The sequence below is a fragment of the Oryzias latipes genome, chromosome 17 (genome assembly GCF_002234675.1).
Source record: "Oryzias latipes chromosome 17, ASM223467v1".
NCBI lineage: Eukaryota > Metazoa > Chordata > Actinopteri > Beloniformes > Adrianichthyidae > Oryzias > Oryzias latipes.
The window spans coordinates 16,374,893-16,394,344 of NC_019875.2; the positions used below are offsets into that span (position 1 = coordinate 16,374,893).

The 19,452-nt window shown below is 37.5% G+C and overlaps 1 protein-coding gene across 1 annotated transcript in view; it reads left to right on the forward strand.

The window, feature by feature from the left end:
• Window positions 1-745: 745 nt before the first annotated feature.
• LOC111949093 (excitatory amino acid transporter 5-like) overlaps window positions 746-19,452 on the forward strand; it is a 55,253-nt gene continuing 36,546 nt past the window's right edge. Inside the window, exons 1-2 of the mRNA XM_023965426.1 lie at window positions 746-1,330; window positions 15,433-15,512. Coding sequence (XP_023821194.1) covers window positions 1,190-1,330; window positions 15,433-15,512 — 221 coding nt within the window. The 5' untranslated portion in view covers window positions 746-1,189. The remainder of the gene's footprint in view (window positions 1,331-15,432; window positions 15,513-19,452) is intronic.

The following is a 19,452-nucleotide window of genomic DNA, read 5'->3' on the forward strand; positions in this document are numbered from 1 at the left end:
GTTCTCTTATACAGTCAATGATCTCAACTCATACCAAACTAAGTTTGTCACAGACTTTATGAAAACACCTGAGTGGCAAAGAAAGCATAAAAGCAATCACTATTGTTCAGTGAAGTGTGGTCGTTATTAGAGAAATATTGTTGTACACCCTTGTAACTTGTAAATTGGCTTTGCGCCGCTTCACTGCACCTGTGCCGTCAGACACACACAAACAGGTAGCAAACACACACAGCAATTGCTGTGAGTGTTATTTCTAACTGCCTTTTTCCCCATTATGTTTCTTCAGTATTTCTTATGTACTCTTATTCCTCCTGTGGTTCAAAAGCAGGCTTGTTATGTTGATTGGACGTCCCAAATCATTGCAGGAGTCAGTGTGAATGTTTGTCCTGTTGAATGAATAGGATTGATCCCAGTAGTCCTAAATACAGAATTCTGGGAATTTCTACTCAAATCAAAGACTCATCTCATGGTTATTAAAGCGTGGTTTTGTTTTGCACAATTATTCCCCTCCCATCAGGAGTTTTAAACGTTATTTTGCTCTCCTTTTCTGTTGCTCTCCTCTCTCTGGCGCTGTTGAACAACCTGCAGTCCAATTGTTCAGAGAGCTCTCTAATCCTGCCTCAGATCCGAGTTGTGCAGCGCAGCCTAATAGGATCGCAGTATTAACCCTGACGACAATACCACCAGCTGTCGCAGAGCCCCCTGTGGGCGGCTGGCAGAAGTGTGTCTGTTGGGAGGGGAGAGGACGGAGTGGCTAAACGAGGAGGGAGACTCGGACCAGCAGAGACACAGATGAGATGCTTCTGGTTTGATGTGAAACAAGAGAGGAAAAGCTTAAAAGAAACAAAGCTGAAATTTTCTATACATTTATAGACCGGTGTCTCCAGTTTTCCAAAATTTATCAGTTACATTTTTTTTTTCTTTTGTGTGGTCACTTTCTTTTTTGGGGGGGGTTCCTTTTTTGGTTTCTTTCTCAAGGGACCACTTCCATCATCAGAAGACATCCAGCCAGCCCCCACCCCACTAAAGCACCCACAGTCTGAATCCCGCTGCAGTTTGGCGGCAGCTGTGGTGCTGGTTCTACATGGCTAAATAAGTGGTGAAAAGAGGGGGGGGGGCAGCTCTGGTGGTTTTCTCTAAAGCTGCAGTCAAGACTAAGACAAAAAGGGGGAGCAGGCGGAGAAGGAGGATGGCGGTGGCTCTGGAAGAAGTTTGGGGCCGCGTGAAGAATGTCTGCAAGCAGAACGGACTGCTCATCCTTTCTGTGCTGGCTGTGGTCATCGGCTGCCTGCTGGGATTCTTCCTCAGAGGCAAGCAGCTCTCCGAGCAGGTTGGTTCAAATGATAGGTGCTCCAACGGCCCACCCCACGCTTCTCCAGCTTCCCCTGCAAAATTGTTCATTTTCCCCAACCATCTGCTTGCCCTGTTACCCCTTTATCCTCTCAGCGTGATCCCTGTCTCCTTAAACACTGAGATGAATTCAAACACCATAGCTTATGTTAAGGAGAATACTCTGTTCCCTGCTTTAAATTACTGTTTGGTGTTGCACACCAACATTCCCACAAAAGGCTCATAAAACACACACTTTAAAGGTTGTCATGGCCTTAAAATAATTCCCCTTACCCAGGATTCATTTGTCAAACCAAAAAAGTTGGTTTTAACCCCAGAATGAGAAAAAAATGTGTCCTGAAATATGCACAAAATTACTTTTATTTTGGAAGAAATTCTGTCTCCATCTAATTAAAGTAGATTTTTTTGCAACAACATATTGACTGATGTTTTTTTTCAGATAGGAGCTGCAACAGCAGGCTGCACTGATTGCCACTGCGCTTTATTTATGCTACAGATCCACTGCTGTATTAAACACGCACAATCAAAAGCCCCTGAAGGAGCTTCATTCACACGATTTTCAGTGTGATTGTGACATGCTTATTACTTGATTAAAACTCAGACTCAAATCAAATCTGCTTGCATCAAAGAAATAAAAGCAGTACCAATGAAAAGATTTTTTTTATGGCATGTTTTGTTTTTTTAATTGGCTGTGAGACCATGTGCACCATGTGTCATTTGAATTGCAAACGCTCCAGCAAGTCCATAAAAAGAGGTTGCTTAAGTGGAGATTATTTGTCAGTTGCAAAACTAAAACTAAAGTTATTTCGATTTTAACAAACATTGTGTGAAAAAAGGAACTAAACAGTTGAAAACCAAAGGAAAATGGGTCAAAGTACATTTAATGTGTAAAGATTACATTTTGTGATGAAAATGGCTCATAGATAAAAAACTGTTTGATGGTAAAAAAGCTCATGTACTGCACTGTTTTTAGCTTTTGAGTTAGTGATCAAAAATGCAGAATGTTAGATTAGGGTTGTATACGTATAAAATAAAAGTAAAATTAACAAAATGAAGCCAAAATGCTTTCTTTTCTTTCAAAAAAAAGAACAAAAACATAGTAAACTTTTATCAGGCTTAAGTCCTGCCTCACTGACCTTATAAAAGAGTGCTTTAACCTTAAAGCAGGCAAGGAACTAACGACCCATCAGACCATCTAAAAAAACATAAGGTTTCAAAATTTGTGAGAGGAATATTTTTGCCTTAGACGAAAAATAAAACTGAAATGCCCTGCTGGCTGCGCACTTTATTCTGAAACAAAGCCATGCTCGAAGACAGCATACATTTGTTAGTCCACTGAAAAAAAATCTAAGATTTTCACAACCACATGGTGCTTAAGGTCACTAAAGCCTCAGGAGGAAGTTTCTAAATTTGTTATTCCTGTGGGTGCATACCTGCAGAATACAGAGCCACAATTAGAGAAATACTTTAGAGACCGCTGCGAACAGACTCCAATCCAAATGTCAAGACGGCCTTTTTACAAAAGATGTCACGCAGTTTTACATATATATATATATATACACATAAAGTTCTCACTGTTTAGACACGGAAAACATAGTTAAATAGTGTTTGTTTCTCCAAACCTTGTCAGGTGGAAGGATTTCACAGCTGATACACGTGCTCTCGAATGTGAACTAAGAAAGTAGTAGAAAATTAGCACATGAGAGGTTTAGCAGTCACTGGGAAAAAAGGTAGAATGGTGATGATTTTTTCTTCTCAAAAGGATTCTTACCTCATGTCACAGTAATCCAAAGATCTTAAATCAAGAGGCTCTGAGCTCCTTTTATGTCTTCATGTCTCATCCTGCAGAAATTACATTGAAATAATTTGGAGATCAAAGAGTTCTGTTAAAGAAAAGAACAGACAGGAATGTATAATCTTTATGTCTGTCAGTACTTTCTGCTTCTCCATAAGTGACTTAGTGAGAAGTTTTATTTTTATGTTTGCCATTTCAACCTTCGATCTGAGAAAGCCTGAATTTCAGTTTATTTGGTTTTTTATTTTATTTTACATAAAAGTATGTCAAACCCAAAAGTTCGTGGCTTTGATGGTAAATAATAGTGAAGGGGAGTCAGATTAGAGAATTCCAGCTCAATGAATGACAGGTGTGTATTTGGCCCAAAGCACAGACAACAAATACTTTTTTATACTTTTAATGAGCCTCAAAAAGATTGCAGGTTCGATTCCCGCTTTGCCTGCCATATGTCAAAGTCTCCTTGGTGCAAGACTCTTAACCCATCAGTGTGTGAATGTGTGTGTGTGAATAGATGAATGGGACTGTGACTGTAAAGCGCTTAGGGTCTTCGAGGAAGGTAGACAAGTACTATACAAGTCTATGCCATTTACCATAGACACAATGTTTGCATTAAAGATTTGCCTATTTTGTATTGTTTGCACAGAGCTTAAGATCCAGTAGCATCGGCTTGTTTGCCACGTCAGGTTTGTATGAAGGTATTAATGTTCCAAAATGGACGAGCTTGTAGATTTGATTTGAGAACTTGTAATACAGAATGTGAAAACTTGTGCATCAAAAATCTGCATCTGTGTGTAAAAATCTTCTGCTGTGAACTGGCAAATTTCCATTTGCATGTGTTCATTTAGAGTTACAACTTCAAATCTGTGATTACAACTGCTCAAATGTGCTTCTGCGTGTGCTTGAATCTGCTTTTTTTTCAAATGTTAATCCATATGACTTATAATAAAGATGCTCAATAGCCCTGGCCCTATTGTCCTGCTACAACAAAGATGATTTTCCTGTTGGCAGCCGTCTAGCTGCATGTCTTCATTTAAGCACGAAAAACAGAGTGTTTTTCTTTAGAAATGCATTTTTAGTTCACTCTCCATGTTAATACAAAATGATTGGGAAACTTGCTGTCACATTTGAACGTCAATTAGAAGAATTATTGAAGCAGGAAGTCCGAATCTGTGAAGATCTTTCTAACTTTACCAAGTACTCTAAGTCCTGCATTCTGATTGGTTGACTCCGCCTCCTCTAACCCTCCTTCCCCCCCTTGTTCCATTATCGGACACAGATCACTTTTGACACGAATTTCTCGCAAGGAATGTGTCAGAATTCAGGGCGCAGTTGTAGCGCACTTGTGATTTGCGTCAGCAGATTCGAGCACACGCAGAGGCACATTTGAGCAGTTTTAATCACAGATTTGAAGTTGTAACTCTAAATGAACACATGCAAATGGAAATTTGTCAGTTCACAGCAGAAGATTTTTACACACAGATGCAGATTTTTGATGCACAAGTTTTCACATTCTATATTACAAGTTCTCAAATCAAATCTACAAGTGCGTTCTTTTTGGAGCATTTTTACCTTCATAGGTTTGGCCTCAAAAGTTGCCTCAAATTGGCGATGAGTGGGCGATACTGAGATGCTTGCTAACTTCACAGAGGGGATTTAATGGACAGTGTAGTGAAAATCACTGAACAAATTCCTAACGGTGGTTATTTCCCAGCTTTCCTCTTTACAAAGTAAAACAAGAAATCTTCCTCGCTTCCACGAAAGTAATTTTCTTTGGGAGTATTCAGAGATTGCAATTGCACAATTGCAACCCTGACGTGTCCAGGGGCATTTCATGAGCAGTAAGACATGTTTGGTCCCCGTTTGATTTGCACCACAGTTTCTCCTCTCCAAATATCGGTAACACTTTATATTAAGATTCCTTAACAAGCTTTGTTAACACATTAACAAGCATTATAAATGAATTTATAGGGTGTTAGTAAGACATTTATTAGTACAATAAGTCTAATAAGGTTTATTAAATTACTTAGTTAACACATTTACAAGCATTATTATTAGGATGTTTTTAAGATACTAATGATGCATTTACTGATATTATAGGTGCTTAACAAATGTGTCAGTGTTAATAAGCTTAATAAGATTTATTAACAACCTTTGTTAACAAATTAAGAAGTATTATTATTGTTTGGGGTTCTAGTAAGATATTTATTAGCATCATAGATGCCTGACAAAAGCCTAAGTGTTCATAAGCTTAATAAGTTTTATTAATTAACTTAACAAATTAATAGGCTTTATTAATGTGTCAGATGCTAGTAAGATATTTATTAGCATTATAGATGTCTTGCAAATACCTGAAAGTGTTAATAAGATTTATTAACATCTAAAGTCAGACCATTGTCTTCTAAATCCATATTACTAAACTGCTTATAAGCTTTACAAATGTATTAATTAACTTTGTTAATAGTTTATTAATTGTTTTGCAGCACCTCATCTAAAGTGTGGACGTTTTTTACCACAAACAACCACAAAACATAAAGATTGTAAAAAGAACTTTATGACATTAAAACAGACTAAACATACACAAATCGTTCTGTAAAAGATATATAATAATTTAATTCAGACAAATAATTTTTTTAAAAAAACATATATACTGGTGTTGGATGACTAGCATCATAGCTAATAAGGATAAAGTATTAGCATCTATCCTGAGTGAAACATTCATTGCAAATCCCATCACCAGGAGACAATTCTCTGCATTCAATGCCAACAGCATTCAACCACTGTTGCCTTGCTTCAAAGTCCACAAGAAAGTTGCACAAGCCAGTAATTTTTGAAGAACGAAGACAATAAACCTACAGGAGCCATGCTAAAGCTAACACGCTAACGACCGACCGGTACAGAATCAAAGATGGGCGGGGCTTTTTTCGTCACCTGTGTGAAAGCAAAGTCTAAGAGGCCATTCAATTGGCTGAAAGTGAGCACGCCTGTTTTGCTGATGAGTTTGATTGACAGATTCATTAGCCAATGGTGACATTAGTTAACCTGGGCAGGTTAGCGTGTTAGCTTTAGCATGGCTCCTGTTGGTTTATTGTCTTCGGTCTTCTAAAATTACTGGCTTGTGCAACTTTCTTGTGGACTTTGAAGCAAGGCAACAGTGGTTGAATGCTGTTGGCATTGAATGCAGAGAATTGTCTCCTGGTGATGGGATTTGCAATGAATGTTTCACTCAGGATAGATGCTAATACTTTATCCTATTAGCTATGATGCTAGTCATCCAACACCAGTATATATGTTTAAAAAAAAATTATTTGTCTGAATTAAATTATTATATATCTTTTACAGAACGATTTGTGTATGTTTAGTCTGTTTTAATGTCATAAAGTTCTTTTTACAATCTTTATGCTTTGTGGTTGTTTGTGGTAAAATACGTCCACACTTTAGATGAGGTGCTGCAAAACAATTAATAAACTATTAACAAAGTTAATTAATACATTTGTAAAGCTTATAAGCAGTTTAGTAATATGGATTTAAAAGACGATGGTCTGACTTTAGATGTTAATAAATCTTATTAACACTTTCAGGTATTTGCAAGACATCTATAATGCTAATAAATATCTTACTAGCATCTGACACATTAATAAAGCCTATTAATTTGTTAAGTTAATTAATAAAACTTATTAAGCTTATGAACACTTAGGCTTGTGTCAGGCGTCTACAATGCTAATAAATATCTTACTAGAACCCCAAACAATAATAATACTTCTTAATTTGTTAACAAAGGTTGTTAATAAATCTTATTAAGCTTATTAACACTGACACATTTGTTTAGCACCTATAATATCAGTAAATGCATCATTAGCATCTTAAAAACATCCTAATAATAATGCTTGTAAATGTGTTAACTAAGTAATTTAATAAACCTTATTAGACTTATTGTACTAATAAATGTCTTACTAACACCCTATAAATTCATTTATAATGCTCGTTAATGTGTTAACAGAGCTTGTTAAGGAATCTTAATATAAAGTGTTACCCAAATATCCAATTGTGTGAAAAAAGGTAAAATTCAATCAGAAGTCTGGTGTTGCCCAAAGAAGCAATCATGCGACGGGCCACAAGTCTTGCAAACATTTACGTAACACGTAAGGGTGAAGTTGGTGGATGCAGGCATTATTTCAACCTGCTCAAGCCTTGCGTACTGTGCAAAGGGCCTCTCAGTGGTGTTCAAGTGATGTGTGCTGTCCTCTCACATTCGCTCTGTCTGTGCATGTTAGAAATTATTTTAAAAAATAAACAATTGAGTGAGTATCCTATGAACATCTTGCATACCACGTGCAGACCTCTGTGTGTGTAGCATTTGAACACGATCAACAAGGAACCAGTACGCACCCTACTCACGACTGGACTGTTATATAAAGGGTACCATATGACAGCATCATCCGTACATCATAAGTGCCTGCAAAATGCATTATCCTTACAAATACTTCACGGCACAATTATCCTGCGCGCGACAATGGTACATTCCATTTTAGTGACGCCCCTTGAGGTGACCTAATAAGCATCAAGTAAACTGGAAGACACACCTGTGCTCCCTTTAAGATGCGGCCACACCTGTCTATGACCCTCTACAGGCTTGGACAAGCCAAAACCAATGACTAAGGCTATAGTCAGCGAGGCAGCAGTAAGGCCTGTCAGCCAGTTTTCCTATTAAGAATTTTTTCCTCATCCCGATCAGAGTTTGTGTCAGCCACCCCTTCCCCCCATGTGAACAACTGTTGTACCTGCAGGATTACTGCAGGCAGTTTGGCCCACTTCCGTCATCTTTTTTTAAAGTGTTAAAGTCACGTGGGAAAGAGAATCCAACTGATTGAAGATGTGAGGTTTGACAGCACTCCCACCGTCCTTCCAATGGTTCCATCAAAGGTGATGAGCATAACAGCTCACTGAAACATGTTTATCTTTTTGAAACAGCAAAGCTGTTGTTCACATTTAGTACACATTCATGTCAGTAACACCGTGGCTTGCTGTTTTTGTCTACACAGCTTTCTTTTGTGAGATTTCTCCCAAAAAGTCATAAAACAAGAAAAATTTTAAATAAACAAATGTAACCTTTGTAAGCTTCATACTTACATGATGATTTAAGTATGAAGATTCATTTCCTTTCATCTTTTTGAGACAAAAGATCAGCAGCACATCATGATGTGCACCAAAAAATAAGAAAAAAGGAACATTTTTGAAAAAGTAAAAAGATTGTTTGACTAAATGGGTGGAAAAAAAGCTGTGGAGGAAGTTAGGCTCCAAATAGGAGCTCAGAATTTTAATTCATGAAAAATCTTTTTATTATTAACCATTAAATAATACATGCTGATTAGTCTCTGTGCTTTGACACTGCTGTACCTGTGGGGTGTGTTTGTCACAGCTGCGATAATCTACTGAACACCAATGAATCTAAAGACTGAATGTTGCTTAAGTGCCTGCTATTATTAAAGTAATGTGAGTTATTATCAGTCCGAACATGAATAATAAAATGACCATGGTGCCACACATTCTAAATCTTGCTGAGGCAGATAAAGCTGTTAGAGGGCCGCCATGTAATGATCTACAGCCATTAATGTTCCTCACAGTGGAATTATTCTGACAGAAACTCAATGAAAGACCAAATAAATAAATAAAAAAATTCAATGAAAGTCTGAAGGCATTCGTGTCAAAGGAGTGTGCATGAAGCTAAATGTCTAATAAAGTCTGCACAGATGTGGGTTTGGTGTGTCTACATGAATTTGCCAAATATCCAGCACAGTTAGCAAATGCCATGACATAGTGACACATGCGCGTGCACACGCACTTCGGACAAGGACACAGGAATACATGAGCACATTTTTTCATGCACCCCGCGTATTGTAACATGCATTTCATTTGGTCTAAAAGCTATCCTGCTCCGGAACAGAACAAATAGCTTTTATTCCCCCTTCATCTCCTCGCACAGATGTTGGGTATTAAATTGAAATCATGAATCCCAAGTCTTCTACTTTGTTTTGCTTCATTAATTGCTGTGTCGACGTTGCTACAAACATTCATTGGACCTGCAGAAATGTTCTGATGAGGGTCGTGGAGACTGGAACATGAAATACAGCAAAGGTTGAATGAAATGTGAAGACTTTGATCTGATGTGAGAAAAATCGGCACAGCTGAGGACAATGTGGAGCACGGCGATAGATAACGGATAATGCTGGATAATGTTCGGTGGGGGATGTGAATGACTAAGCTAGCAGGAGAGCATGTAAACAGATGGATGATGGAAAATGAGCACCAACAGTTCCGCAACTCAGAACCAAATTTCTAACAAACTACTGCAGTGTTACAGAAAAATGTCCAAGAAACCAAAAGTTTTTTTGTTTTTTTTGTTTTTTCATTTTTGAAAAAACTGCATAATCTTAATTAAAAGACCACTGGGAACGCTTTTAGAGTAGATACCACTTCACACTAAGAACCAAAAAATGTTGCTGCCTGAAACAAAAATCATAACAATAGAGTGCTTCCACTATTATGACACAAAGTGTCCCAACTTCCCATGCGCACCATTTTTGTGTAACTGTAGAAGGCTTATTTTTATCAAAATAATAATAATAATACCACAGTCCAAACTCTATTATGCCAGAAAATTGTAAAATATTGAATTTCCTAATCATAATTTTTACATGCATTAGCATTATAAAATATCATAAAAAATTAAGCCATAAAATGCATTAAAGTAGTTGTACACTGTTTTCTTTTGCATATTGCAAAAGGAATTTAGGGTATCTCAAAAAACATGAGATACAAGCAGGAAGCTTATGTTTGAAAAAAGAATGTACTGCATGACACGTTCACAGGCATGCACAAAGTAGCCTTCAATCTGCAACAAACTTTGAGCAAAAGGCTGCTGGAATCACCATGTTTATGTTAATGAGTAAGCAGTCACAAACTTCAGTTGGGTTAAACTTTTCCCAACTTTACAGAGATTAAGGTTGGTACAGTCGAGAATAATTAGCTATTACCTGGGTTTAAAAGTGCTCTATATTTACCCTACATAAGCTTGATCTCCTCTGATTCCTTCCCTTGCTTTACTTTTCTCCCGAAAGCGATTACGAGGAAATACGCCAAAGCGTATACAGCATTTACAGTGACTGTGGTGGGAAATTAGGCAAGACCGGTCTCTTTGTCTAAAACTTTTGACAGTGGACAGCATGAAGTTAAATAAATTATGGCATCTCTTCACAATGATACATCCAAATCTTGACGCCAAATTTGCAACATTTAATGCAATTTGAAGTTTTAACATGTTAAATTTCATTTAGTCTTATTTTTCTATATTTAATGGTTCAATTAGTCAGACAAAAAAATTCAGTTTATGTAAAAATTACAATTTATTTTTTGAAAATGTGTCTGTTTTTGCTTTTAGATTCTGAAAACAATGTTAATCAACTTTTTCAATATTAATAAGTTGATCCATGGATTTTTTTCCTTTTTGCAGTCTTTAATGATAAGGAAACAATACTTTGCAGATAAACACTTTTAACTTGAGCAACTTGATTAATGATACTGAAGATAGTTGCAGCAGAACGTTGTTGGGGGGGGGGGTCATTTCTTCATAATAATTGAGAAGCACTGGAGTAAGTGGATATATAGGAGTACAGGTGTTTCATGTATGTGGTTGAAATGTAGGCACGGTGAGCAGTTTCCAAGACAATCCATAAAATGGACGGCAACCGTTAGGCACTAAATGAATCCTGTGCTCTTGCAACCCCTTTCAACACTTTACATATTAAGGTTTTAGTTTCCTTCTCCTCACCAATGCAAATACATTCAAAACCAACTTTCTGTAAACCTTGTAAAAAAAAACTATACTACTGACCTTGAGAAACATTAACTTTCAATCTTTAGCACCCCAATTTGAATTCAAGCACTCTGAAGTTCTAAATTGACAAGTCAAACATGACTTTGAAGCAAAGTAATGAATGTGTTCAAAATAAGTCTCTTTGCCTTTGAAATTGAAGGTTTCAGTGTGTGAAAGAAGCAGAATGTTAATATTAAAGATTTGTTAGGTTTAGCAAAGTGCTCTGTATGCATTTGGAGGTCATCTTGGTAGTGCAGTATTGCTGATTTACTTTTTTTCTTTTTTATATCTTAACCTTTTCTTCTTTTTCTTTGTCGTCTCGTGAAAGTGGTGCTGTCCCAGTTCCCATTCTTCTCTTCTCCCGGTCCCAAAGACAACACTAATAATACTCAGCCAATGAAAAAAGAGGCATGCAAATATAGATAGAGTTTGATGTTACTTTATTTAAAAAAATGATGGTAAAATGATTTACATATCAAGTAAAATATTCAAAAACAAAGATCAATTTGCAGTGTCCAATATTTTCTGCTGCATTGCTATTTTTACATTTCTTACTTTCTTACTCTTTAAACCTGATGCCTGGAGCCCCATTCTGCATCCATTCATCAAACTATTTAAATGTTCCTGAACTATTTACTATACCCTCTGTTTTTTCACCTTAAGAAATCAGGTACGGTGGCCCTAAAGTGCAAAGCACACCATCAAATATTAAAGATCACATTGAGAATAAATTTAAAAAATTCCGTGAAAAAATAAAAATAAAGGTTGCGCTTTTGGTGAGAATTGCACCCTGACACTTTTTTTTTTGGCGTTGAAATATTTCAGGAACTAGAAAGCTGCGTTTCTTGACTGTTGCACCTGCAACTGTGCAGCACTGTAACAGAGTAAAGAGGCCAGAACCTTTGTCCAAATGTTTATTAAGATTATATATACACATATATATACAGAACAGACCAAAAGTTTGGACATACCTTCTGAGCTGGAGTTTTCTTTATTTTCATGACTGAAAATTGTAGAATAACACTGAAGGCATCAAAACTGTGACTTAACATATGTGGGATTATATACATAACAACAAAGTGTGAAACAACTGTAAATATGTCATATTGTAGGTTCTTCGAAGTAGCCACCTTTTGCTTTGATTACTGCTTTGCACACTCTTGGCATTCTCTTCAAGAGCTTCTAGAGGTAGTCACCTGAAATGGTCTTCCAACAGTCTTGAAGGAGTTCCCAGAGGTGCTTAGCACCTGTTGGCCCTTTTGCCTTCACTCTGTGGTCCAGCTCACCCCAAACCATCTCAATTGGGTTCAGGTTCAGTGACTTTGGAGGCCAGGTCATCTGGTGCAGCACCCCATCACTCTTCTTCTTGATCACATAACCCTCACACAGCCTGGAGGTGTGTTTGGGGTCATTGTCCTGTTGAAAAATAAACCTGCACAGTGGGTAATTTACAAAAGATCCTGCTGTGTCAATACCGTGTTTGAGAAAGCAGATAGCCTTCCGCTTCACTGCAAGGTTTTATGCAAATTGAGATGCATCGCACTTATTACGACACTCAAATATGAAGCCTTAACAGTCTTAACAGGCTGGAAATTAAAAATTTGCAAGATTTGAAAAACTAGTTTTTATATTTCAATAAATAATTTCCATATCTTTTTAACTTTTGATACCTGATCTGCATATGCTATGAAGATTTCTGAAACAGGGTTATGTCTATTTTTTCTGATAGTGTTATTTTTAATCATAGTCCTGATTTTTCTAATGAATAAAATCTGCATATATTTTAGATAACTGATCTACAGTTGCTATGTTGATTTCTTAAAAATAGTTATGTCTATTTTTGCATAATAAGTAATAAATCTTTGTAATGTGAATTATTAATACTTCAGAATTCTTAATTCTGTCTGATAGAAGTTATAAATTGGATAATGATAAATAATGTAATGAAAATGGTACTGTTGAACTGGGGTGGGTTTATATAAATTCACTTCCTTCCTCTCCCTTTCAAGCAATCTTTGATTTAATGTCTAAGTATCCTAAGTTTGATAAATCTTTGTATGAATTTATAACTGCTGATTGTATTGTTTTGTGCATTTTTTATTTGATTGCTTGAAATAAACCATTTCAAATCAAAAATAAAAATATTTCACATTTTCTTGAAAAGAAAGGGGGATTATCACAGCCACTGCAGACCTGATGGAGGGGAATTGGAACTAGCCAGAGAGGAGTTTTTATTCAATATCAATTGTCTTCCTTGTCTTTTCTTTTTATTCATTTATTTTTATTTTATTTTATTTTTTTCTCTTGGACAGGCATGAGAGAGTAAGAAACGAAATTTTGATTCATTGTATGTGATGCACATGACAAGAATTGACAAGAAAGCTGACTTTGGCTTTTGACTTTGACTTGGACTCTTACACACACAAAAAACTCTTTTCATGGCATGAAAGAAGTGGACATCTCTTTCTGAAAGAGGAAATGGCTTGGCTTTTAGTCAAACAGTTATAAAGGTTTTCTCAGAATACAAGGCAGGGTTTCTGAATTATACCATCAGTCTGTCTGTTGTTGTTGCTTAAAGTACAAAACAAGAAAAGGTTCAGTTCAGGGCAAGTCTGACATTATGGCTGCAATTTCAGTTATTGACTTTCTGTCTCAGAGTCTTAATACCGACCACAGTGGGTTTTTTGAGGCATTTCAGCTGTGACAAATTCTGTGCACTTCATGGTTTCATCTGTAACGCCAACAGCTAAGGCTTTAGGATTTTTGTCTGCAGAACTATGGAACTTGCCTTGTTTTGAGTGAAAAAAAATACAACAGTGGAACAACAGCAGGTTAATGTCAAGGGTACCTATGCATAAGCTGACTTACTGCTTTCCCGTTTCATTTCATTTCAAATTAAACGCCCGTGTATTCTGACCACATTGCTAGGAAGATAAACATGTTAACCACAAATAACAGGGACATGATATATAAAAAATGTTCCACTGTGGTTTTAATGCCACAAGTGATTTGATTTGAAATAAGTGCTTTCATGAACTTGCGTCTGGGCTTAAAAATCTAGACTAGGCATGTCCAAAGTCCGGCCCATGAGCCAAATTCAAATTCAAATCTCCACCGACCCGCAGGCTCCCGTCATAAAAAATCAATATGTGGACCCCAACCCTTTCTAGGAACTGTATGTACGATATCTTAATTGTGATTGGCTAACAACATAATTATCCATTGTAAACCAGTGCCATCACCGTCACGAGACCCTTCTGTGACTAACTCATTTATAAAATGTCAACTGCGTCAAAGCGCATTCTGACGCCACTTACCTAATTATTTGAGAAGAGTGGAAAATGATATGAACTTGAGCAAAGATCCTTAAGATTTGTTTCTGTGGTGAAGACCAGCGTTTTGTACTTCAAATCAGAAATTCACAGTAATTTTGGTAAAACTGTATTGACATGTGTTGCTATTCTATGTGAAGTACTGAAAAGTATCCATTGCAATAAAAAAAAAAAATCATTAAATAGTTGATTTGCATTTAATGGTTGAATGGTTGACCCTGATACATTCTCACCACACAAAATCTATCCCTCTTTCCAGAAGGGTAGGACACCCCTGATCTAGACCCTTTTAGACATTTAGTTTGACACCTAAATAAACGTAAACAGGAAACATTGTAAATAAAATTTTAAAAAAAAGGCGAAATAAGGGAAGTCAGGAGCCAAAGTTCCTGAAAATACTCAATTTCTTGAAGCATTTCTTTTTAAGTTTAACCAGCTTGAGAGACCATTAATCAAGTCCCTGAAAGCTGGAAAACCCAGCTTAGAATAAGAAGTAGGTATAGTAATTAATTGATAACTAGGTCAAAGCCTCATGCCTGATATAAAAGAATGAATGTGGAAAGGCCAAAAACAAGAAGTTAATGGAGGAAAAGTTCCAGAAATTAAGTTGTCCTATGACAAGGGAGTTCATGAAAAGCACACAAGCTTGTTTGCAGCATTTGTATCCTGAAACTGCTCTTGACGTTTTAACCTCGATAGACAAATGACTCAATCAAGTATTACTACCTAGAAAATTGGCTTTGTAGCAATTGTTCCGAAATGATCTGATAATTAAATGCATGCAGAAATACACAAAGTTCCTAATTCACTAAGTCTCAAACTTGCTCTGCAGCACTTATGAGATGGAAATGTGTTTGGATTTTTTACCTCATTATCACACAAATTCTTGCAGAAGTTGACATTAAAAATCAGAGGAGAAATGCATGAAAGGAGGACTTCTTTCAGGGTATTTTAAGCCCATTCTACAGATGTGCTGTCAAGCTTTTGTTAAAGGGAACACAAGGGTCTGTGGACTTCCCTGTTCATTTGTTGATTATCAGCCGTTTAAAAAATTAATATCCTGGGTTTTTTTCTGCTGTTTGCAGGAGGTGAAGTACTTCCAGTTTCCCGGAGAGCTGCTAATGAGGATGCTGAAGATGCTGATTCTGCCTCTCGTTGTTTCCAGGTAAGAACAGCTCTTAGTGTTTACAACATTAAAAGCACGCTAACCTTCGACCCGGTGGAAACCGCACAGAAACGTCCGAAGAGTTAATTGGTTGCCGTCTGTGCAGGTTTTGCATATGTCTTAGAAAAATGCCTAATAAGGGAAGTCAAAAACATGCCATTTAACAGTGACATAAATGCTGTTTGTGCTTTTAAGGGTCTAAAGTGAGTGTTGTCATGATGCTGTAGCCTCTGACAGGAATTGATGTTTCTAAAATGTGCACTTTGAGAGACATCTGAGTCTCTGGGAGCAGTTTTGTTGATAAAAAGCCAGTGTCCGTCAAGGTGTTTGGATGGGGGTTTCAGTTGGCTGCTCTGAAAGTCTGTAATGAGAGCTGTCATTTGCAAACAATGCGCTTCCAGAAGGCCACTCGGCCGCGTGCACTGAATTACAACACGGATTTCTGTTTACTATTATTGAGATGAGGTGTGGAGTCCTTCATTTTCCTGTGTAATGGTGAAAACTGCTCAAACTGAAAAAAAAAAGGTAGTTTGGTTCAGCGAAACTTCAGAGTTACAGGCTCTATGATTTCCTCATATCTACTGAGAATGTCAATGCACTCAGGGGTGATGCAAACTTGTATCTGAGTAAAAGTTACTCAAAAATGTCTCAATCAGAAAACAGTCATTACTTTTTAAATAAATAGGAAGTAAGAACTCAAACTAATTACCAGTTTAATCAAAACATCAGATTTTAAAGGAAAAAGGTCAACAAAAACAAAAAATCCAGACCTTAGTATGTCTTAACTGAGCTTAAGGAAACAACAAAAATCAATTAGCGAAAGCAATCAGCTAATGTGTAGAATGGTTCATAAAAAAGAACCAGGTAAAATAACAAAGAGTGTATCATTTAAAAGGAATGTACACTTTGCTAGTAGGTTAGACCCTGTTCTGCCTTAATCCTTGGTGGCAAAGAATCAACAAAGTACTGGAAACATTAAGGTACTGAGAGTTCGGTCCATATTGACATGACAGCATCACGCAGTTACTGCAGATTTTTTGGATGAATCTCTCGTTCCACAACATGGTCCAAAGTGTGCCAAGAAAATATCCCCCTTACCATTACACCACCACCAGCAGCAGCCTTAACCGCTGATACAAGGTAGGGTGTTGCTGCAAAAAAAACCTGACTCAGAGCAGACAACGTATTTTCCAAGCTTCTATTGTCCTGTTTTGGTGAGCCTGTGTGAATTGTAGCCTCCGCTTCCCATTACTGTGGGAGGCGCGGCACCCGGTGTGGTCTTGTGCTGCTGTAGCCCATCTGACTCAATGTTGGAAATCTGGGCTTTCATTTAAGTAAACAGACAGCAAAGTTCCAGTCCCATCTCTCTTAAATGCAGGAATTCTGTTGGAGACAAAAGACTAAACATTAGATAGGTTTTTAATTGAGAAAAAAAGAAAACAATGAAATCTATATGAAAGACCAAACACAAATGAATAAAAAGGCTGATAAGTATTTGGGGATGCTGTTGAATAGAAGAATCACTTGAAGGAATGGCAAGTTTAACTGAGGAAGCAGGGGCTACCATGTCCTGGGGCCTAATTTATAAAACTTTGCGTAAGATTTGCGTCAGTGGCGTACGGATGAAACATAGGACGTGCGTACGCACAGAAATATTTGGATTTATAAAACCGTGCGCACGCACATCCTACGCATCTTTCCCTTAATAAATCACAACCAATTCTAAATGGAGCGCAGCTTTTGCGGCTTCATGACACGCCCATAGTTGCCCATAAATAGTCCGTGAAACGCCCACAAATGAATATTCATTAATTGCGAAACCATGGCAAACACAGAGAGGAAATCAAAAAAACGTAACTTGACTTAATGTGAAGTAGAAGTTATCGTTGGCGAGGTGGAATAGAGGAGAAAATGTTGTTTGGAGGGCACAGTGTGGGCATTACTAATGCCAAAAAGGCACGTGAGTGGCAAACGGTGGCAGACGCCGAAAATGCTGTAGCCTCACAACCTCGGACCGTGGCCGAAATAAAAAAGAAATGGTCGGACATCAAAGTCGAGGCAAAAAAACTTCTGGCGCTGCATCGCCAGAGTGTGTCTGCTACGGGGGGGGGGGGACACTGGAGCTGACCCCTCTTGATGAGAGACTGGCGGCAATAATTGGGGAATCCCTTAAGTGGAGTGGTGGTTGAGGCGCAGGGGGAACACCGACGCACCAGATGCACCGGGTGACACACTCCCAAAAACCCGCAGAGGTCCAACAGGACGGCTCGAGGAAGTCGGAACCGGCTAGTAAGCCACTCGTCCTCGTTTGCCAGCAAGTCTTCTTGCTGTCTAAAGATGCGTTCACTCCAAATTCTTCCATTTGCCACATCTTCTAAGAGCGCAAGATCAGCCATTGTGCGTCATTACGCATTGTGATGGGGCATTTTATTTCCATCCATTAAATTACATCTGACAAGCTACAGATGTCGGTAATAATCGACGTGGAAATGGGAAATTGATCAGCGCAAATGTAATTTCTTGTTGCTTTCTGAATGGTTGAGACATACGCCATACATTGTTTTATCAAAAATAAAACAAACTAAAGGCATATGCATGAATACCATAATTCTGTTGCTTATGAAGAAATGTTTTAATATGAAAACAACTTTCCCCAGTGGACAATTAGTACATCTGTCCGTCCGTCCGCACGCCCGCACCTATATCTGCTCCGCCAGACGGACACACTGACGAGAATATCAGTGTTTTACATTATTTCGTTCTGTTAAATATATTATTTATGAGGATGAATTGCACAACATGCCAATATTGTAGAACATATATAACTTTTCTTTTTCCAAATAAGTGTTCATTTGAATTTCTGTTGTAATTTTCGTTTGATTTTTTTTTTTATTTGTTTCACTGCTGATCGATCAAACGGGTCTTCGTGTAGGCTGTTAATTGTAAGACTTGCTTTGTGAAGTCGTCATGTAATTTATGAGAGGCAGTATTGTCATTTTCACTTTCATGTGTTTCTTCCATCTGCCGACGGCGTCGCCGTTTCTCATTTCACCCGTTTTTGTGTCCACGCCTGGGTCAGAGCTTGCGTGGAGGACCGCACATTTTCCCGTCAAGTTTGCTTTTATAAATCTCAACTATTGCGTAAAGAGTGGCGTACGCCTTCTTTTGTGCGTACGCAACGTTTATAAATGAGGCCCCTGGTGATTAGAGGATTTTAGAAAAATGCTCAACTACAACACAAATAACAGGACAATTCCTGACAATAAGCTAATTTATCCGTACTTCTAATGACGTAAAACATTTTATTTTCCCGTATAAAACAGTTGGAAGGGCGTATAGCATATCCTGATTAAGAAAAAATTGATACCTTTGTGAAACACTTTCTGACATGTGACTAAATCCACAAAAATAATATCAAAAACATTGAATACCAATATAAATTAGAATAAGTTTATCATCCATCTTAAATATCGTACTTACCAAACTATCGGTGGATGGCAGCAGATTCAATCTGTTCTCCTGACAAGAAATGCCACTAGACTTCCAAAAAGACTTCCGAAAGGCAGGGGCAAATATTTCTACACCGGGCATGTGCAGAGTTAGGAGTACAACAAGCCTATTAGGACAAACTTCTTGAAACAAAGCAGTATAGCTGTTGAAATGAACTAGTTACGTTGAATTTGAATCAACTATATTTTGTTGTTGCTGTTTTTTTAAATAATCGTGATGCAATTTAAATACAAAAGTGGTTTGTTTTAATTACAAAAATTGATATTACTGGGCTTCATTTTAACATAAAACTATTACCGTACACAATACCCAACACATCACTTTTGCATTTCTTACCTTAGTTGTGACGAGTGGTTATTGCCTCTCTCTCAGCTGGAACCAGTCTGGCGATTCTCCTCTGACCTCTGGTACACATCTTGACCATGTCTAC